This window comes from Uloborus diversus, chromosome 5 (assembly GCF_026930045.1).
Source record: "Uloborus diversus isolate 005 chromosome 5, Udiv.v.3.1, whole genome shotgun sequence".
Lineage (NCBI taxonomy): Eukaryota > Metazoa > Arthropoda > Arachnida > Araneae > Uloboridae > Uloborus > Uloborus diversus.
In genome coordinates this window covers 156,544,550-156,563,878 of record NC_072735.1, presented here as the reverse complement: position 1 = coordinate 156,563,878, position 19,329 = coordinate 156,544,550, and the positions used below count along the sequence as shown (strand labels likewise).

Below are 19,329 nucleotides of genomic sequence, written 5' to 3'. Positions count from 1 at the left end.
CACCCTGTTACAGTGAATATCACTACAATGAAACATCATTTCCAATGAAATAAATTTTCAGTCCTGATTTAATTTCCATTACAGTGCTTAAATTCCATTACAATGACAAAATTTGCGGTTCGTATCAGGCTTGTAGAAACAGGATTTCTCTGTATTTCTAAATATAAAAACATACAAACAAACATATCTACTCAAAATCAAATAACTTACCTGTGTTTCTAAGTTGTAGTTAATGAAATTGTAATCATAGCAAAGCTCTGTATTTGGATAGATGTCTTTCAATGAAAATAGTGCAACTCTATAATGCCCATTAACAAACCTAAAAGTATTCAAGCAAATAGCATTATTTACAATGAAACATGCAGTCAAGACTATCTAAAAGTAATATCATACAATCACTTAAGAATTAGGATGAAATTTTAAATAAAGCTTAACAGAAATTATACGTTCATACATACCATTTCTGCATTTCACAATTAGGCTCACATGAGTGGTTAACAAAACGTCCTTCCCCAGCGAGTCGATAGCCATCAATAACAGTTCCAGAATCTAAACTCAAGCAATAATGATGCTGATCATTTTGATAACGCTCTGCCATACGATGGCGAAATTCCGTGTCACTGACAACTTCACCGACATACTCCAAAATAAATTCACCTGCAATACGAAAATGCAAAACTAATACAGGCAAGAAAGAGAAAATTGGTATATATTAACAAATTTTAAATAAGTAAGTAACAGTTATGAATAATCCAGTACATTCTATCCGCCCCTTGAAGCTAGTTCCTTTCTCCTAGCGAGAATTGTAAAGACTTTCCTCTTTTATTTTACTGGCAGGTTTTGATAGCTATATTCTTGCAATTTCATTGTGAACTTGAGTTCTATCTAAAGATGGGAATAGGACGGAAAAAAGCCAGGGGGGGGGGCAATTTTTTTTTCCTGAGGAGGGGTTTATTTCCAATCAGGGAAAATTTTGAAAATTCTAGCACAAATAATGTATTTAAAAATTTATAATATTTACATTCCGAGGTTTTTTTTTATTGTTCAGTATCTCTAATGAAACTACTAACTTTGATAATGCAAGCTGAAAGAAAATTTAATTTCCCAATCCAACAAAATACTGTGTGCTATTTTTCCCACTAAAACTGTAAATGTATAATACACAGCAAAGTTACATCAATAACATTAATTAATGGAAATGTTAGACCTGGGGCCTGCATAAAAAGTTAAATTTTGTATTTTGTGACTCATTTTTATTTTTTCTACAAACTTTCAATATCTTCACCCTGCATCTGATTTTGAACATTTTTGCAATTGGAAGTATAACATCAAGGACTAACGGTTGCGAAAATAAAGGTCTTGCAGGTTAAAACGGAACACCCTGTATATATTTTTTTAATCTAAAGCGTCAAAGAGTAAAATTTCCTGAAGTTTCAGGAAAATCTGTGATGGTCAGGTTCATTTTTTTTTTATTTTCTTTTGATTGATTTGACATGGATGACCCAAATGCTAAAAAATTGGGACTTTGACCATTTTTTATGGCTATGAACTACTAAATTTGGCTTTTAAAGGGGCTCCCACAATTAATACTTGAAAATAGGGCATTTATAGGGGCTTTGAGGGTTCGTGGGAACATTGTTTAAGGATATACAATTCAAAAAATAGTTTTTAATGCTTTGAAATTCATTTAAAATTTTCTAAATCTATCAAAAGAAAATTACAATACCATTTCTAATATATTCTGTAGTTCTTATACCCCAACCTCGATCTTTGGTCATGAAGCGTTCAAGGCCTGGGCTCCATTCATGTTTGAAAATTCTCTGATTTGAGCACTGGTCTCCACAGGGGCACAATTGAGGAGAACATTCAACATACATCATCCTACAATAAGATGTAACATATACTATGAAATCTAAATAGTAGCTTCTTCTTTTTCTTTATCACTTAAGTTTTGCAAAATTAAGAGAATGTAACATGTTAATATATGATAATGAAATAATTGATATTTTTAATGAAATAACAGAAGCAAGTTTTCTAATAACATTGGTCTATTTTCACGATCAAATGAACTATCAACACGTTATTTACCTATTCAAACAATCAGCTCCACAACCTTTTCTTCGATTGTCTTTTGGCGGAGTACAATTACAAGATGGGTCATCATTTTTAAAATCAGTCGGTGGTTTAATGTCAACATAAACATCTGAAAGAAACATAAAATTTTATTTCAGACTTAGAAATTCTTTATTGCAAAATTTGCAATTAATGCATAATTAGAAATTACATGTTACAATAAAAGTTTACATAAGAATTCACGAACCAGAGCTTTTGATTAAGTTAAAAAATACATAAAACCCTGATTGAAAAATGGAAGCATTCACTTTTATGAAGGGCAACAACAAACACACAAAACAACACAAAACATGAAAAGTTTAAAGATTTATAAACAGGATCACATATTGAGAAATTAAAAAAAAAAATGTCACTATCATACTAAAAAGTTCTAATGTATTACTCTCAACAAGTAGTTAAAAAACAAGAGCGAGGACACTAAAAACTATTTTGAAGCTCATTTAAGCAAAATTTTCTGAAGAAATTCAGAAATTCATCAACTATAATAATTCTGAAAAGGACTAGAAGCTATAAGGTAAGTCAAACAGAAAGGCATTCAATGAACATTATGATCCAAAAGTTGTATTTAAAAAAATCGAATAGTTCAATTTTTATTTAGCAAATTATTCTATCCAATTAAATGGGAAAAAATAAATTAACATGCTGTCATTTTTAACATGATTCAAAACAAATTACAAATAATGCTTACTTGTTCTTATTTTCCTGTAATTGGTAGTCAACTCATCATTGTACACAAGCTGAAAAAGAGGTAGAAAATTTCACAATTAGATGAAAAAAATTGAGCAAAACATTTTTGAAAAGATGATATTGTGAAGGTGGTTACTAATCAATTGAAACAGTTTTTTTTGCAAGGTTTTCCAAGTTCTTTATTTAAGAATTTTAAGGAATGCACCAAGTCTTAATAAGAGTGGAAGCCTATGGAATCTCAGTTATGGTACTTATTTTTAGTTTTATGTGAAATTTTACTTTTTAAATTTTAGATTTATAAAGCATGACAACAAGTTTTCAAGACTATAGGCTCCTGCACTTTTTTTTTTTTTTTTTTTTCGTAAAAAAACTAGCCCTGAAGTATGAATCTTACAAAAAAAAAGTCAATTAAATGATTTTAATCAATCATTTAGATAATCATTTTACATTAGAGGGCAAAAAAAAGAAAAGGTTTGCATTCAATGCTTTTTTCCCTACAAACTCTTAAAATTTTTAAATCATTGCTTACTTTTATTCTACCAATAGTACAAAATTTAATAAATTACACATTGTAAATGCATCATCTTAAGCATCATTGGGCAAAAATTGACATGCACTTTTTCTTTCTGGGCTTTGGTGAATCTTCTGCAAGTGCACCCCCCCCCCTCCCCTATTCAGACTGTTTTCAAGCACTAGATCTGAAAAATCTTACACTAAAGTTTTTTTTTCAGCCCTTGGACATATGAATAAGTTGCCAATTTTCAAGTGTTAGAGGAATTTGCATATTTGTGAAAGGTCAATTTTTGAGTGCTAAATGGAAAAGTTATAGACAGGAAATGCAAACTCTATAATTTTAATTGCTGCATCAGAACTAGGGTAACGGCCCCAGTAACAGACATGCTTAAGACATCGTTCTCAGGTATACTCAATTTTCTGAGCCTTTTAATGAATTTAGAATTTTTAAACTATTTTTCGCTCATACAGCTATATCTCATACAATGTTTGGCTGCTTCTGCATCCTCTGAATTAGTTAATTCTATTTTTATTTTCTCAATTTCGAAAAAAGGTCCAACCCCTCAATAACTGACTGAAAAATGATGGTACCCAGTAACAGATAAGAGGAGTAATGATCAAAATTCCTTTCTTTTCTTCAAAATGTGCATAAGTTCTTTATTTTTAGAACTAAAGCCTTATTTAATTCAAATGAACATGAAACACCTGCTGACCTTGTGGTGGCTGTTCATAACCTTCCACCACTGCCTTGTAAATACCAACTGGCTCATAAAATTCACTCTGACAACATTAGATGGTTGCACCGTATTCATGGGCCACATCAACATCAGTTTTACCCACCTAAAATTCTTTTCTTTTTAAACCAAACTTATGACTGTCTGCTACTGGACCCTTATCTTTTACTGGTGCCATTACCCTAAATTGCCTAAGTAAAATGTTTTTTAAAAAATATACGATGTAAATAATTCGTCACAAGGTTCAAATACAGTCGAACCTTGATATCTCGAACCTCCTTATCTCGAAACCCTTGATGTCTCGAAAAAAACATTTTTCCCCTGCATTTTCTATAAAAACCTCTATGTATTTTTTATAGTTATCTCGAAATTTATTTTGCAAAACTTTTGATATGTTGAAATTCTTACACAGAAGCAAGTTTCAGTTGTCGTTTTTCTTTGGCAATTTTTGTAGTAAAAGGACTACTTTTCATCTCTCTTCTTGAAAACTTGGTGATTAGGAGATTGAAGCAAGATAATAGGGGAGTGTTGGTATGAAAGGGGTGCTGTGTTTTCCCCAGAGTAATCCCCCTCCTCCCAAATCTTTGTGCATTTCTCTCGAACATGTTGTCCACTTTAAGGAAAAGGGGTTGATTTTTCACCAGTCAGTTTACAAGTGAAAACGGAAAATGGGTTCCTCATTTTCATCATTCTGCTTTTTTAACTCCTACAAAATGGCTGCTGAAAACTTTTTGAATGTGGGGAGCTACTAGTTGAAGATAAGAATTTTTAAATTTTAAGGTGAAAAACCAAGTTGAAATTGTTGTTCATATCAAGATCTCTTCCTGTGCACTTTCGACAGTTATAAAATTTCAAATCTAGTAAAATATTGAAGACTATTTTATTGATCGTAATTCAAAGTGGTCTTATAGTACATATATAAATGCAAATAGCGTATGTTTGTGTTATTATGAGAGTTTCTAGTGTAATTTTTTAAAAACCTTGATAACTCAAACACTTGATATATCGAATTTTTTCTCCGTCCCGAGAGATTTCAGATACTGAGGTTGTACTGTAAGAGGAAAGCTTTTCATATGATCAAGGGTACTGTAAGCAAAACATGTAGTAAAAAATAAAAACTGATCGAAATACCTGCTTGTTTTTGTACAGCCACCAAATTTCATAAGGCAACTTGTATACAAATCTTTTTTCCATGAAATGCTTTCCATAATTAATGGGCAACGGCATTAAACCAAATTCATGATCTTCAGGTATATATTCCTTTATTTCTCTTGATTTTGATTTTTTGCCATTTGATTTCTTAACAGTATGGCTACAAAGGGGAAAAATACAACATTCTCTCATAAGAATTGAGTGTTAAGAATCAAAAATATATGTATAACAGTCAAAATTTCAGAATTGTTAAAATTTTCAAATCAATAAATGAGTACAATGAGTAAGCAAAAAATAATACTCAGTATAACATATAATATATACAGTAAAATCCCTCTAATGCTGACACTAATGGGACGGTTTTTTTAGTCCGCAATAGAGAGGTGTCCGCAGGACAGGGATTTAATAAAGTTATTTGCATTGGAACTGGGGAATTAAAAATTGTCCTCATTCGAGGGATGTCCGCCTTTGAGTGGTGGCCGTTTGGAGGGATTTTACTGTAATGATACAATATGTCATGTCATCTATTGACAGAAAAGAAGAAACACTAAGAAAAAGCTACAGCTGTTTAGCCTGCCTCACAGCCCGCAACGTAATTAGGAAATTGTGGCCGGTGGTATAATCTAGTGGGTTAAATTTCTACCTTTAATACACATTTTGAATAATCAGTTATTATGTAAACTAATAAACCTGAAAATAAGAACAGCTGGAAAAAGGATTAAGCAAAAGAAATTGCACAAAAAATATACCTGAGAAAAAAGGCAGGAAAATGACTTAAAATGCTAGGAAAATAGGGTAAAATTAGTTAGGTAAGTTACTCACTTATCTTGCTTGAAAGATGACGAGTACAATCCTGCTCTCAAAAACTTCTTTTTGGGAAAATTGATCTCTCGCTTACGATTTTTCCTGGGATCTATGGGAGTAGATTTCCGACCAGAAGACGGCTCAGTTACTTGAATCACTTGTTGATACCTAGCAAAATAAAAATAATTCATGATTATTTTAAAACAGCATACTTCTCAAAATTAGGGAACATGATATTGGAAATGGTGTTCAAATAAGTGAAGATTTTTTTAAGACCAAGTACATTTTTCCATGATATGTAAAATTTACAATTATTTTGCAGTTGATTTGTTTTGCAAAGAATCAAATCGAGCTATTTTATCTGTAATTAACGATCAGATGTTTTAAAATTGCACTAAAAAAAGTAAGTTTTAATATATTTCTTCCCTTGTTTTACCATTTTACTCTTGCTAACTACTAATATCCCTTGTTTTACCATTTTACTCTTACTAACTACTAATAGCAGTACAAAACAGCATAATCAAACTGAATTTTAACAATTAACCTTCTTACCATGAAATACACCCCCGACTCACACAATTCCAATTTAATTGGGTGAGCTGGGGGTGTATTTCATGTATTCCTGCCTTAGCCCTGGCTGTAGGGCGGTAACTCACTGATCAATTAACCTTCTTGTCTGCTTGTAATTCATTTGAAACTTTTACTTCAAATTGTGATATTTTAGATTCATAATTATCTGCAATCTTCATATCATCATCTTTTTTTGACTAGTGAGCCCCAGTTATTCATGTAAAACATAGTCGACCTTAAAATGACCACAAGACTTATCCTCCAAATGGGACCACAGAACTTATTGTTGGCCCATTGAAGCTATTAAATAATAGAAAATGAGACAGCGTGAAATATAAATGTCAAGCTACAGTCGGAGTGACTATCAAAAAGCAAGCTTCCCCGATTACTCAAAAAAAAAAAAACCTTAAGTAGATTACTTAAATGGAGGAAAGCTGCAAAAAGCGTGTAATTTAAAAAGTTCTAAAAATCTATAATTTTATACTTGCTTAGGTTCGGGTTTGAAACCGATTTGTTAACTTTATTGACAATTAACTTTATAATTACTACTATCGGTACCCGCACGGCTTTGTCTGTAATAGAAAATTCAAAGGTCATTTGGTTCGCCTGTATATTTACAAATAATGGATGATGAATTTCTCGCCAATTTGCTACGTTCATTTGCTCGCCCATGTTACAGTTCCACGTTATGATAATTTGGTAATTTATTCGCCAACATTATGATAATTTGCTTGGTAAAATGTTCTTAAAATTGGAATAGAAAAAGAACAAAATTGAATTTTCGAAAAATCGCTCTGAGGTGCTCACCCCTATGCTGTGAAATAATTGTGTGCCAAATTTCATGAAAATCGGTCGAACGGTCTAGGTGCTATGTGCGTAACAGACATCCCGACATTCAGAGACACAGACTTTCAGCTTTATTAGTAAAGATTATCCATTTTTATTTTCAGAAACAATTAAAAAGCAGAAATGTGACATTGCTTCTGATTGGCTGTTAGGTAGATTTAATTGCATCTCTTTCTGTAAGTGGCTATGTATACTTGATTTTTTATATTATACAGAGAAATTTCAAATTGAAGCAAAATATAATGAGCTACCTACTATTAAAACAAAAAACAATTAATGCAGCAATGCCTAGTTTTATACATGATGTCAATTAATTTAAATTTAATATTGGCTTTCAAGGACATGCATTTTTTAGTTTACAACAAATCATTAAAGCACGAAAAATTACAAAAAGATTTTCTTTTCAATCTCTAGATTTAAAAAAAAGATAATAAAAAAGAACACTAAAAGTAATATACTTACTTTGGATCCAGAACTTCTTCATCATCCATCTTTGGTTTCTTCAAAATTGTACAGTCTTCATCATTTTCATCATTGCCACTGGTAAGGTCCAAAACTTCAATTTCACATTTCTGGGCAATGTTCTTACGTTTCCTTCGAGATGTACAAGATTCTTTCTCAGAAGACTTGATTACTGTTTCAATAGCATCTCCAACTGTATCATCCAGAGTAAGGTCAATCACTTCCCCATCTGCATTCACATCTTTTGTTTGAACATCTACTACTTGCTGAACTACAGGTCTTGCCTTTTTCTTTCTAATACGGACGAATCCCGTTTTATTCCTGAACCTTCGCTTCTTCTTTTGTCCGTTTACTGCCGATTCTGATTCCTCTTTATTCTTCTGAACCTGTACACATGCCTCCTTCAAAAGACGTTTGCGTTTTTGCCTATATGCCAAAGAAACATCGGAAACTTTGGGTTTCAGTTGTTGTTGGGCCTGTCTTTTCTTATTGGTCTGAGGCAATATTTGATTCTTCATTTTAGTTAAAGATGCAAGTGGTATGTCATCAGCAAAATCTTCCTGTTTGTCTGAAAATAACTCTTCTGAAACTGTTTCTTCAGGAGTTGGAGAGAATTGCTTGATGCAACAATCAATAGTCTCTTCAATCGACTCTGAAGAAGCTAATTTCTTGTCACATTTAGCTTTCTTATTTTTCATCCGAACTTCCATTGCATGTTCAATATTTTTCTCACTTTCTACAGTATCACTCATCATATGTTTGCGTATACAGTCTTCAATAGTTTCATCAAAAGAATTTTTCAAACTGAATTGCTTTTTAGATGCTGGTGTTTTCGTGACAACTGGCTCAAGCACAGGCTTCACATTCTGGTTTTGAACAGGAGCAACATGGCATCTTCGTTTTTTCAGAGGAAGGCAGCTTTCATTGACTGCTTTAGTCTTTTGAGTTATTAAAGTCTTAGGTGCAGATTTGACCACCTTGTTTTTAAAACCAGACTTTGATTTTTTCTTGGGAGGAAGCACCTTTGCTTTTGTTACCTTATTTTTGGTAGGAGCAGAATGAGCAAGACGAGAGCGTTTTTCATTTTTCTTAATGTATTTCTTCACTTGAAACATTAAAGGTACAACATTTATTTCAATCCTAGTTTTATTAGTCTTTTTAGATATGAAGCAATTCATTAGTGATGTTGCCAGATCATCTAAGTCAGCAATAAAAGTCGGATCTTCAGAATACTTGGCCTTAACGGCTCTCTTCTTTTTTAAATGCTTCATTTCAAGGGACGAGTGTCTATCTATTCCACTTGATCCACATGCATCAGAATAATTGTCAGGTACATGGCACTCTTCTTCATTTACTGACAATGATGATAAGGCATCATCTTTTTCTGATTCTTTCTCTAAGAGATCTGTTTCATTGATTTCTGAAAAATCTATAGTCGATGAAGTATGGTGAATTCCTTTCTCTATTTCCTCTAATAAGATTTTTTGAGATAAAGTTCTACTATCTTTACATAATTTTTTTGGTTTACAAGTTAACGTTTTACCTTCACCTTTCTGAATATCGAAGTTTTCTTTTTCCTCTTCAACTTTTGATTTGGCATCCTTTTTAGTGCTTTTAGTAGCTAAATTAGTATTGGAGTATGTTTCTGGTAAAACTTCTTTAGAACTACTAACAGTTTTTTCTGCACAACCTAAATTTTTCTCACCTACACTTTTCTTTGCCCTTTTAACAGTATTACTATTCTCAATTTTTGAAATATACTTCTTCTGGTTTCTGCCTTTATTACCACTTTTGACCACTTTAGCTTTTTTCGCAGATTGCTTTAAATTATTTACTTTATTTACAGATTTTGTAGTGTTGATAACAGAACTTTTTCCTTTCTTAGGCATTTTATCATTTAATTTAGCATTAGCATTGATATTATCATCACATGGTTCATCATCTTGGAGGGAGCTCTTAGTGAGCAATGCATCAACTTTGGAAGTTTTATTTACAAGAGTTTTGTTTGAAACATTCTGAGGTGCAGTATCCTTTTTTACAGCTTTGGAAGTCCTTCGTTTGCTTGAGCTCTTGCTTGTAGTTTGAACTTTAGCATCAGTACAATCAATATCTGGTGAAACAATAACATCTACTGAAGTATCGAGGACATTTCTTGATTTTAGTTCCACCTTTTTATCATCTAATTCAGACAAAGGTACCAAAGAATTATCTTCAACGGGGGTATCTTTTTTCCCTACATATTTAGAAACTTTTTTGGGCCTTGTGTTAGTAGCAATTTGCTTTGTTTTTGCACAACTTTGCTTTGAGTCCACTAAAACATCCAATAAATGGGCAGATAATGATTGAGAAGATTCTTTGTCAGTTTTGGATGAATTTATTTTGTTACAAGCTTTTTTTGTCTTCCCTTTGGTTCCACATGTTCCTGAAATTTCAGGTGATGAAAATTTATCTGGAGACACAGATATTTCTTTCACATTATCTTTTACTTGTTCATTACTGTAAAACTCTTTAGTCTCAGCATCATCATGAATACCAACATTGGCAACTTCTGCAATTATTGCATCAACGTTATCATAACTGCAAGCTTTTGCTTCAATCTCTTTTTTTCGTTTATTTCGAATATCTTTACGTAATGATGTTTTAACACTGACGTCTTTAGAAAAGTTATCATTTTTAAGATTATCACTGATATTTATTGGCAATGATGACTTGCTCAAATCTTCAATGCTCTGTTTCATTTCTTCTTCAGTATATTTTCCTTTAGTTTCTTCTTGTGGGATAATTCCTTTTTTCAATTCTTGTTTGGCTTCATCATTTAACTGATCTTCATCTGCTTTCCCTTTCATTAATTTATTTTTGCTATCATCTATTTTTGGTAAGATTTTGATTGTACTTTCATTATGAACAGAATTTGATTCCACAGGTTGCAAATTTTCAATTTCTTTCTCTTTGTTATCCTCTTTAATTAAGTTTTCATCAATATTTTCAACATTTTCTGATAAATATTGTCCATTTTTCACATTTTTATTTAAATTAATTTTTGACCTTTTAGTTTTAGAACTTTTCCCTCTACATTTATGGTGACTAATTTGATTTTTAATTAGATTGCTATTGTTTGATGTACTTTCTACATTAGTTTCAGATGAGATCCTAAGCAGGGAAAACAAAGAGGAATCTGGTTCACCAGTTGTTTCAGTTGGTTTTGTTAACTCTTGCATCATTTCATTCTTTTCATCAACATCCAACGATAACTTACATTCAATATTACTACTTGATGAATTTTCAATGTTTTTTTCATCAATTCTATGCTCAGTGGTGTTGCATTCAAATCCATCACTCAACATATTTTTCATATTGGTTTGGTTTTTAATGTCTGAAACTAGATTTTTTGCACATTCACTTTCAAAATCAACATTTATTTTTTTTCTTCCACGAGTATTGCCTTTACTTTTTTTACTAACATTGGAACTCTTCTTTCCTTTTAAACTCTTAACAGTACTCTTGGCACATTTCTTCGACTGTTTTATTTCCTGAATCATGGAAGATGAAGCTGTAGAAGGAGATTCTGTAAGAAGTTCTAAAGATTGCTTTGGCGATGTTTCAGATTCTTGAGCAATAGAAGAATCCACTTTTGCTTCATTTAAAGCAGTAGTCACATCAGTTTGAATTGGCATAGGAGATTCTTTGGCATCAGATGGAATACTTTCAATTGTTAAATTTTTTAAGCAATATTCTACATCCTCATGGAGAGAAGAATCAGAATTAACACTATGTGGTACTATTTTTGCTTCAACTTCTGTAGGAACTCCAATGGGCTCCAGTGATTTGTCTTTACACGCATCAACAATTTCATTTTGAGAAACGGGTTCCTCCCACTTTTTTTCTAATGGTACTGGTTTGCAATTAGTCGACTTGCCCTTGCGTTTTCCCTTTTTCAATGACTTTTTTCTGCCTGCTTTACTAGTCTGATTTGATTTCTTATCTGAATCATTAATAATGCATGCATCAGTGCTCTCAGAGATATTTTCAGTTAAGCACAAAACTGAGTTATCTTCCTGTTTAGTTTGAGGGGCAGAGTTAGACAATGATGCAACAAGTACTTGATCATTATTACTACCTTCACACAGTTTTTCCGAGTTTTCTGATGCTCCGATTGTGCTAGAAATCGATTGACTGCATACATCTGGACTAATTGGTTTTGTTTCATGCTGTACCTCATCAGAAATTTCTTCATGAGAAACAGCAATTTCTTCATGTTTTACTTCTGCTTCTGTAGATGCAAGCTCATTTTCTTTTTGAATTGTAGGTGATATAACTTTTTCTGAACAATCCACCAGCATTTTCTCACACACAGAAGTAGTGTCTGAATCTGGATGATCCGAATTCATATTACTGGACACATCGCACGTAGGGTCGCCCTTGATTTCGGTACTTTTGTTGTTCTTCTCATCACTTGACATGCAAGCTCTGGTATTTAAAAACATATCGATGTTGTCATCACTTGAGAGTTTATCACAGAAACTATCACCAGTAGCATCACAAGTCAAAGCTGTTACAGGTATGCTGTTAACATCAACATCACTGAGTTCATCCGATTCTACTCCTTGAAATTGAGAACTTATGGAATCTTGAACACTTTGAACTAAAAGTTGAAGCTCATTGTCAGCCTTAGTATTTACATCATTGCTTCGCTTTGATGTTTTACATCTTTTACGCTTATATTCGGATGTGGACGCTGATGGTAATAATTGTGAAGATGTGTGAATTGAAAATACAGAACACTCTGTTTTTTCTTCCCCCACTGACTGTTCACTGAACATCAAATGAAGGGAACTTTGTGAAAATGTATCTGAATTAGTAACTTTAATGTCACAAGATAAGCCAGATATAACTGGAGATAGTGGGACATTATTTGGTTTGGTTGTTTCCTCAGAATCAATAGTTTTTTTGCTAGCTGACTGTATTTCTTCCCCTACAGATGTCTTCGCAGATTTTAATTCAAAAGCAGAATCTTCATCGGGTTTGGGGCTGCTGCATTTTGATTCTAAACTTTCCTGGATCAGTAAAGGAGCAGGATCATCATCCACAAAACATTTCCTCTTTTCAACATTAGGCACTGGCTCTTCGTGTCTTTGGGACCACAATGGTTCTGATGGGGTTAAAACTGGGGGTGAAGGAGTCGGAGATACATGCTTAGGGGCTTCTGATTCAAGTTTCTCAAGATGATTTTCAGTTTGCTTACTGGTCTGATAGAATTCATTATTGACAGGACTGACAGGCATCTGATTTGTGTTTCTGTTGGATTCTGACCCTTCACATTCAATCCGCAAAGGAGAATCACCCGAAGATTGAATGCCACTGTCCGGAGAAACATGAGACAAAGCAACAGGAAGAGCATCCAAATCAAGACTAGTTGCAGCAACAGAAGTTTCCTTCAAAATGGATGGCATTTGCTCCATGCAATAGCCAAAACCATAACTTGTACTATTTTGATTTTTAAAACTTGCACTATTTACATTTAACTGTTTATCAGATGATTTTAATAGTTCAATTTTACTGGTAATATTACATTCAACTTCTGCATTAGTTACACTTAAAACTTGCATAAGTTCTGAGCTACTTTGGTTTTTGAAGTTGTCTTCAACGATGGCACAATGTTTTTCTTCCACTTTTCTCCACATGCTAAAGCATTCCTGAACACTTTCATCCTTAGCATCCACAATAGAACCATCTTCTTCGGACGATGAGTTTGTACAGCAGTCGATATCACTAATTTGCATATTCTTATTCCGCGCACAGTCAATTGTGACACACTTGCCCTTTCCAAATTCCTGTTTATCAGATGATCTTTTATTATGTTCATTTGTACATGATGTTTTGGAAGAAATAGTTCCATCACAAGATGGCTTGTATGGTAATGTGCAAGTGGCTTGGCACTTTGTAGATGCTTTTCTGCATACTTTATTTTTCTTACGCCTACAATACCTATAATTGGAAACACTGCAACATGTCTCACTTTCAGAACCGGTTGAACTTCCACTGGAGCTGCTACTACTACTTGAGCTGTTTGTACTACTACTGGAACCGCTGGAGCTACTTCCACTACTACTATTGCTACTACAACCAGTACTGCTACCACTTGTGCTACCACTACTACTGCTACCAGAGGAGCCACTGGAGCTGCCACTAGAACTTGATGAACTGGAGCTGGCACTGGTGCTACATCGTCTAGCATTCCTAGGAGCTTTACAGCTGGAATATGGGCCATTACACGTCACTCTGGAATCTTTTGTTTGGAGACATCGTTTCTATAAAGAATAAAGTGAAATTAATAATTAAATTTCCTTAGATATAACATGAAGTCATTATTAAGCTGTTACAAATAATGTGCATAAGAATTTATTTTAAAAAGTATCTATTCCTTAAAAAAATTACCAATTTACTTCAATTTAAAACCTTTCAATTTTTGAACATAAATTATTTTTTTAGCACATTCACATTACAAGGAAAAACACAAATTAAACATGAGCTGATTAGGTATTGAAGATCAAAGTTTAAAGAATCACTATGAATCTAAGAAATCTAGTACACCTAATAGTCAATGCTATTTATTTTTAGTTTCCAGTATTTTTTTATTTTTTTAAGGGTATACCTATAAAAGTTTTATCACAATAAAATGAAACCATTGGATTTTTAGAGCTAATAAGCAAATGAAAAGTTCCTCCATGGGGGGGGGGGGTGAAAAAATCTCACTGATATGTTTTAATTTTTTAATATAATTAAATATTGTTTTAATTATATACTTCAGTTTTAATTATGTCATCATCTCTAGAATGAGTTTATATGAAATCCAATATCCATTATACTTGTTTCATTTTTTTAAAAGTTGATAATACTAGTTTAAGCTTAATAAATGTATCATGCAGTTAACTGTGCATGTCAAGTTGTGCATTACCAAGCAAAAGATTTTTTTTTCTCTTAATTTCAACAGCATTATTAAGAATTAATTCATCAGTACAAAATTTGTACATTGTCCAAAAATACAATAAGTCTAGTTTTCTTTGGTTGCAAGGAATTTCTTTCTCTTCAGTTCATTTAACTTACCAAATACAAATAACTACTAACAGTTTATTAGTATTAATAATTAAAGTCAAATTTACAAGGGCCAACAAAGCTAGGCCCAGAGCTTGTTGTTGGTCGTCACTCTTGTATTGCATTTATATTTAGAAATATTTAAAAATATATCACCAAAATAAAATTATTGAGTAAGCAGATTTTATGTTTACATGTGTTAAAACACATTCTGAGGCTGTAGTTTCGTTCTTATTAGAACTCATCAGTCTAGATTAGTAAATAACCGAGCTAGAGGCAGATGTCATCTCATTAAAGCTGAGAGTGCCAACAAACTGGTAGATAAAATAGATTTATCTCTCAGCTTCAATGAGATGACATTTGCCTCCAGCTCGGTTATTCACTAATCCAGAGAGATGAGTTCAAATAAGAACGAAACTGAAGTCTCTTGATGTGATAACCGGACTAGCTGGTATATTGCATGCAGTTTCGCCTTAGCCCTGGCTTTGGGGCAGTAACTTACTGCTGTATTTAAGTCACAGGTTTTTTTTTTTTTTTTTTTCAGAATATATTCCAGCTGCAAGGTTATTTTCTTTTTTATTATAACAAAATGAAAAGGCAGTTTTCTTAAATAATTAGTATTTTGGGGGAGGGGGGGGGGGCTGAAAAGTTTGAGAAAAGATTAAACAAATAAAGAAACATCATCAACAAATGACAGAAATTTTAATATAAACTTGATAAAAAATAAAATAAAATATTTGAATATTACCTGACTACTTTTCCTTTTACAACGTCTTCTATCAGAAGCTTCACATTTTTTCCCAGAACATTTTAATATTCCACTTGCATTTTTCCCAACAATGTCAAGTTTCCCAGGCTCACTGCCATTTAAAGGAGATTCCATTGAGCCATCTTCAGGATCAAAATTGCCATTTGCAACATCTTGAGCTTTCTTAATACGTCTCGCTGCTATTTTTAGTTTCAGAGGACCATTAGCAAAGTTACTTTCTTTCACAATAGAGAACTCTCTTTCTGCTGTAGTTGAACTTCTACTTGAACTACATTCACCGTCTGAATCACTGCTGCTGCAACTTTCACTTGTAGAACTACTGGATTCGCTACAGCTCTGCTTCCGCGAACGCCATTTTTTGGCAAGATGTTTCTTAGCCGCCACCGTTCGCATCGTGGAGCCGTACTCCACGCCGTGCTGAGTCAACAGACTCTGTGCCATGCTCAAACATTCCTGCTCATTTTTGGTCTTCTGTCAGCAACTTTCTCACTTTTTATTACCATGACCGGAGCTCCTAAAAAATAAAAAGTGAAATCAACTCTTTAAAAAATACTTAGTCGTTTTAAATAAAATATATACAAACATTCTTATTATGAGTGATAGTTAACAACACTAATCAAGTAAAATCAGCTATTGCACACTTTCACACTGAAGTTTTTTTACGTGGCACAAAAATATGAGTGAATGCTTACTTCGTTCCAGATAACCGAGTTTGATTTTCAGAAAGCAAGGTATGATACATGATTATGGTACTCGGATACCTTTGATTCCAAATCATGAGGTTCTTATAGCATTTCCCAAGACACTTCTCCAGTAGCATTAGAAATAAGCTGTTGTGTCCTTAGTCATATTTTGAAATCAAAAATTAAATTTTGTCAACCCGATTTCCAACAAAAATATTGAAAAAAAAGATAAAGGAAAGACTGAAAGATGAGATTCAATCTTTCCCTAAAAGATTGAATCTCACCAAACCTCTTTCCCAATTCATGGAAAATGTGGAATGCTGATGGCAATTTGATCAAAAAATATTATGATAGTGATTCAAATGATGTATGACAAAAAAATTTACGGAAGTTTAATTTCTTAAATACAGGCAATTCTGTCTTTATCAAATGACATTTTCCACACGTACATGAACAGCAGCATATGTTTTCGAATAATGCTATCCTGAATAAGGTATTGCCTATTTCTTCTTTAAGAATTTTTTAAAAAACTCGTCTACCCCACTGTTTTTTGCACAGGGAAAACTCTTGACATAGACACATTTGACACAGGAATCAAAAAATTATATTAACGGAGATTTTTTGATAAAAGAATTTCTCACTTTCAAGCCAAGTCGAACATGTCTATCAATCAGCAAACGATTAAATTTCAAATGAGTGACTATATGCAATGAGTTTTTGAGTTTTACAAATTAGTTTCATCAAACAACGAATCTCATGACAACTTCTGCTAATGACTATTCCGCTGACGTTTAAAAATGAACCGACAGAGCTAAAAGATAAACAGTAAAAAGTTACTTTCATTTAATTTTCATGAACAAAAATAGCAAAAAAAAAAAGCAATAACGATGAACAACTATCTGTAAAAACCTAAAAAAAAGGTATGAGCATTAATATATCTTAGTTGTCATGGAGTTCTGAAACAACATTCCTTTTGCTATATTTAGTAAATAGTAGCTTTAAATCAGACGATTCAACTTAAGAGAAATGACTAAAATGCAAGTTTTTCACCAGCAACGAATTTTAAAACTAACACAAAAAATTCGCTCTGAAACTTTTCGGAAGGGAATAGCGGGCTCAGCATGTAGTATCAGCTTCGTTATTGCCTGCTAAATATTGGCATTGTGAATGGACTTTCATCCTTTTGGCATCACTGAAAGCGAAAGTTTCCACACTGCACTAGAAAATTTGAGGAACTTAATTAGTAATTAGAAATGTGCAAATGTCATCTACTATTATTTCAAACAGGTTTTTTTTAGAGAAAGGGGGGGGGGACTAAAACCTAAAAGGTACGAAGATCTAAAACCTAAGAGGTACATCATATTTCAGTCTAGGAAATTATCAGAAAAACAGTTATCTAAAACAGATGCTAAAAGATTGCAATAAATGCACTTTCGCAAAAAAAAACGGCTAAAACTGTGTAAAATACTATGAAAAAGTTGTTACTTTAGCAATTGTTCATATAAATCAGCGACAACTTAGTATTTTATTGGTAGGTGAACTTCTTCTATGTGTTGGGGCAAGAGATGGTACAGTAGCCTTTGTAGTTGCTGCTATACACAGTGGCATAGCTAAGGAGGGGCAGAGGGGGCTGTCCGCCCCGGGCGGCACTTTTTGGGGGGAGGCAATTTCACACTTTTGATGCGAAAAAATTTCACACGTTTTCACAATGAGGAAATCATGCTTTTAATCTATTACTGGAGGCAAAAAAGAGAAAAAAAGTCTTCGAATTGTAAAGTTTTAGTACGACAATTATAAGAAAATTACTTTAATACAAAACATGTGTTTTTCTTGTGGACATCTGAGCACTATTGTTTGTTTCTTCTCTTCCTTCGTCTGAAACTACAGACTGAGGGAAGTGGTAGTGTAAAGTCAAGGGACCATATTTTTTCTTTCTTTTTGCTGTTAAGGTTAACTATTACGGAGGAAACAATTAATTTCATAACCTTTCGTTATATGATAAAGCTGCCAATTTATTTTAAGTTAGATTTTAACCTTGGAAACCATCACATTAAAAAAAAACACTTATTTTTAAAGCAAAGTGACAACAAGAGTAAATGGGCGGAGGTCTCAAATAGTGAGCGATTTCTTGCTTATTTTCAGGATAGCAATATCTGTTTCAACAATTGCTTTGATTGGTCATTGACTACAAAATTTTCACCAAGACAGAATGAATTTTATGTTCATTTTATGTATATATATATATATATATATATATATATATATATATATATATATATATATATATATATATAAACTCACATTTCTAACAATAATTGCTTGTACTACAATATTATATCAACTATTTTCTTTATACAGTGAGTTTCGTATTTAGTCATTCATTTAAGGAAAGGATTTTGATTAGTAAAATGATCTCTATCAAAGCCTTTCACACTTCGACCTCTATTAGTGAAAAAGATACTCATCCAAATTCGGTAATATAGCTGTACCGGATCTAGGGAAGGGGAGGGGGTGAGTCTTACGCGTACCCTGGGTGACAACTTTTATTTTGTCATTATTACGTGAGCCGCTCAAGAACGGATCCAACAGGGAGCTATAACTCCCTATGAGAAACCATACTGACCCTAAATTAACGTTTCCAAAACTTTAAATTATGAAAAATTCCCCGACCATTACGCTTCTTCCTACTGCTACAAAGCTTAAAATGCATTTTCAGGACTTTAATTTTGAAAAATTTCCGGAGGAGAACCAATTACCATCCCTTCCTCCCTTAATTTAGCCAAAAATAGCCTAAAACAGCATTTTGGGGGGCTCCATTTTCAACGCACTTCTTCCTTTTCGTTGTCTAAAGGGTGCCAATGATAGCTTTGAAATGTGGTTTGAG

The 19,329-nt window shown here is 33.0% G+C and overlaps 1 protein-coding gene across 1 annotated transcript in view; it reads right to left on the bottom strand.

Annotated features, from left to right (window-relative positions):
- The window catches only part of LOC129223212 (serine-rich adhesin for platelets-like), a 57,338-nt gene extending 40,976 nt beyond the window's left edge, over positions 1 to 16,362 (bottom strand). The window contains exons 1-11 of the mRNA XM_054857777.1: positions 15,742 to 16,362; positions 9,772 to 14,209; positions 9,445 to 9,522; positions 7,902 to 9,372; positions 6,042 to 6,191; positions 5,199 to 5,379; positions 2,822 to 2,870; positions 2,089 to 2,203; positions 1,727 to 1,881; positions 459 to 657; positions 211 to 319 (exon numbers count right to left, since the gene is read on the bottom strand). Of these exons, the coding sequence (XP_054713752.1) occupies positions 211 to 319; positions 459 to 657; positions 1,727 to 1,881; positions 2,089 to 2,203; positions 2,822 to 2,870; positions 5,199 to 5,379; positions 6,042 to 6,191; positions 7,902 to 9,372; positions 9,445 to 9,522; positions 9,772 to 14,209; positions 15,742 to 16,203 (7,407 nt within the window). The 5' untranslated portion in view covers positions 16,204 to 16,362. The remainder of the gene's footprint in view (positions 1 to 210; positions 320 to 458; positions 658 to 1,726; positions 1,882 to 2,088; positions 2,204 to 2,821; positions 2,871 to 5,198; positions 5,380 to 6,041; positions 6,192 to 7,901; positions 9,373 to 9,444; positions 9,523 to 9,771; positions 14,210 to 15,741) is intronic.
- Positions 16,363 to 19,329: the final 2,967 nt, after the last annotated feature.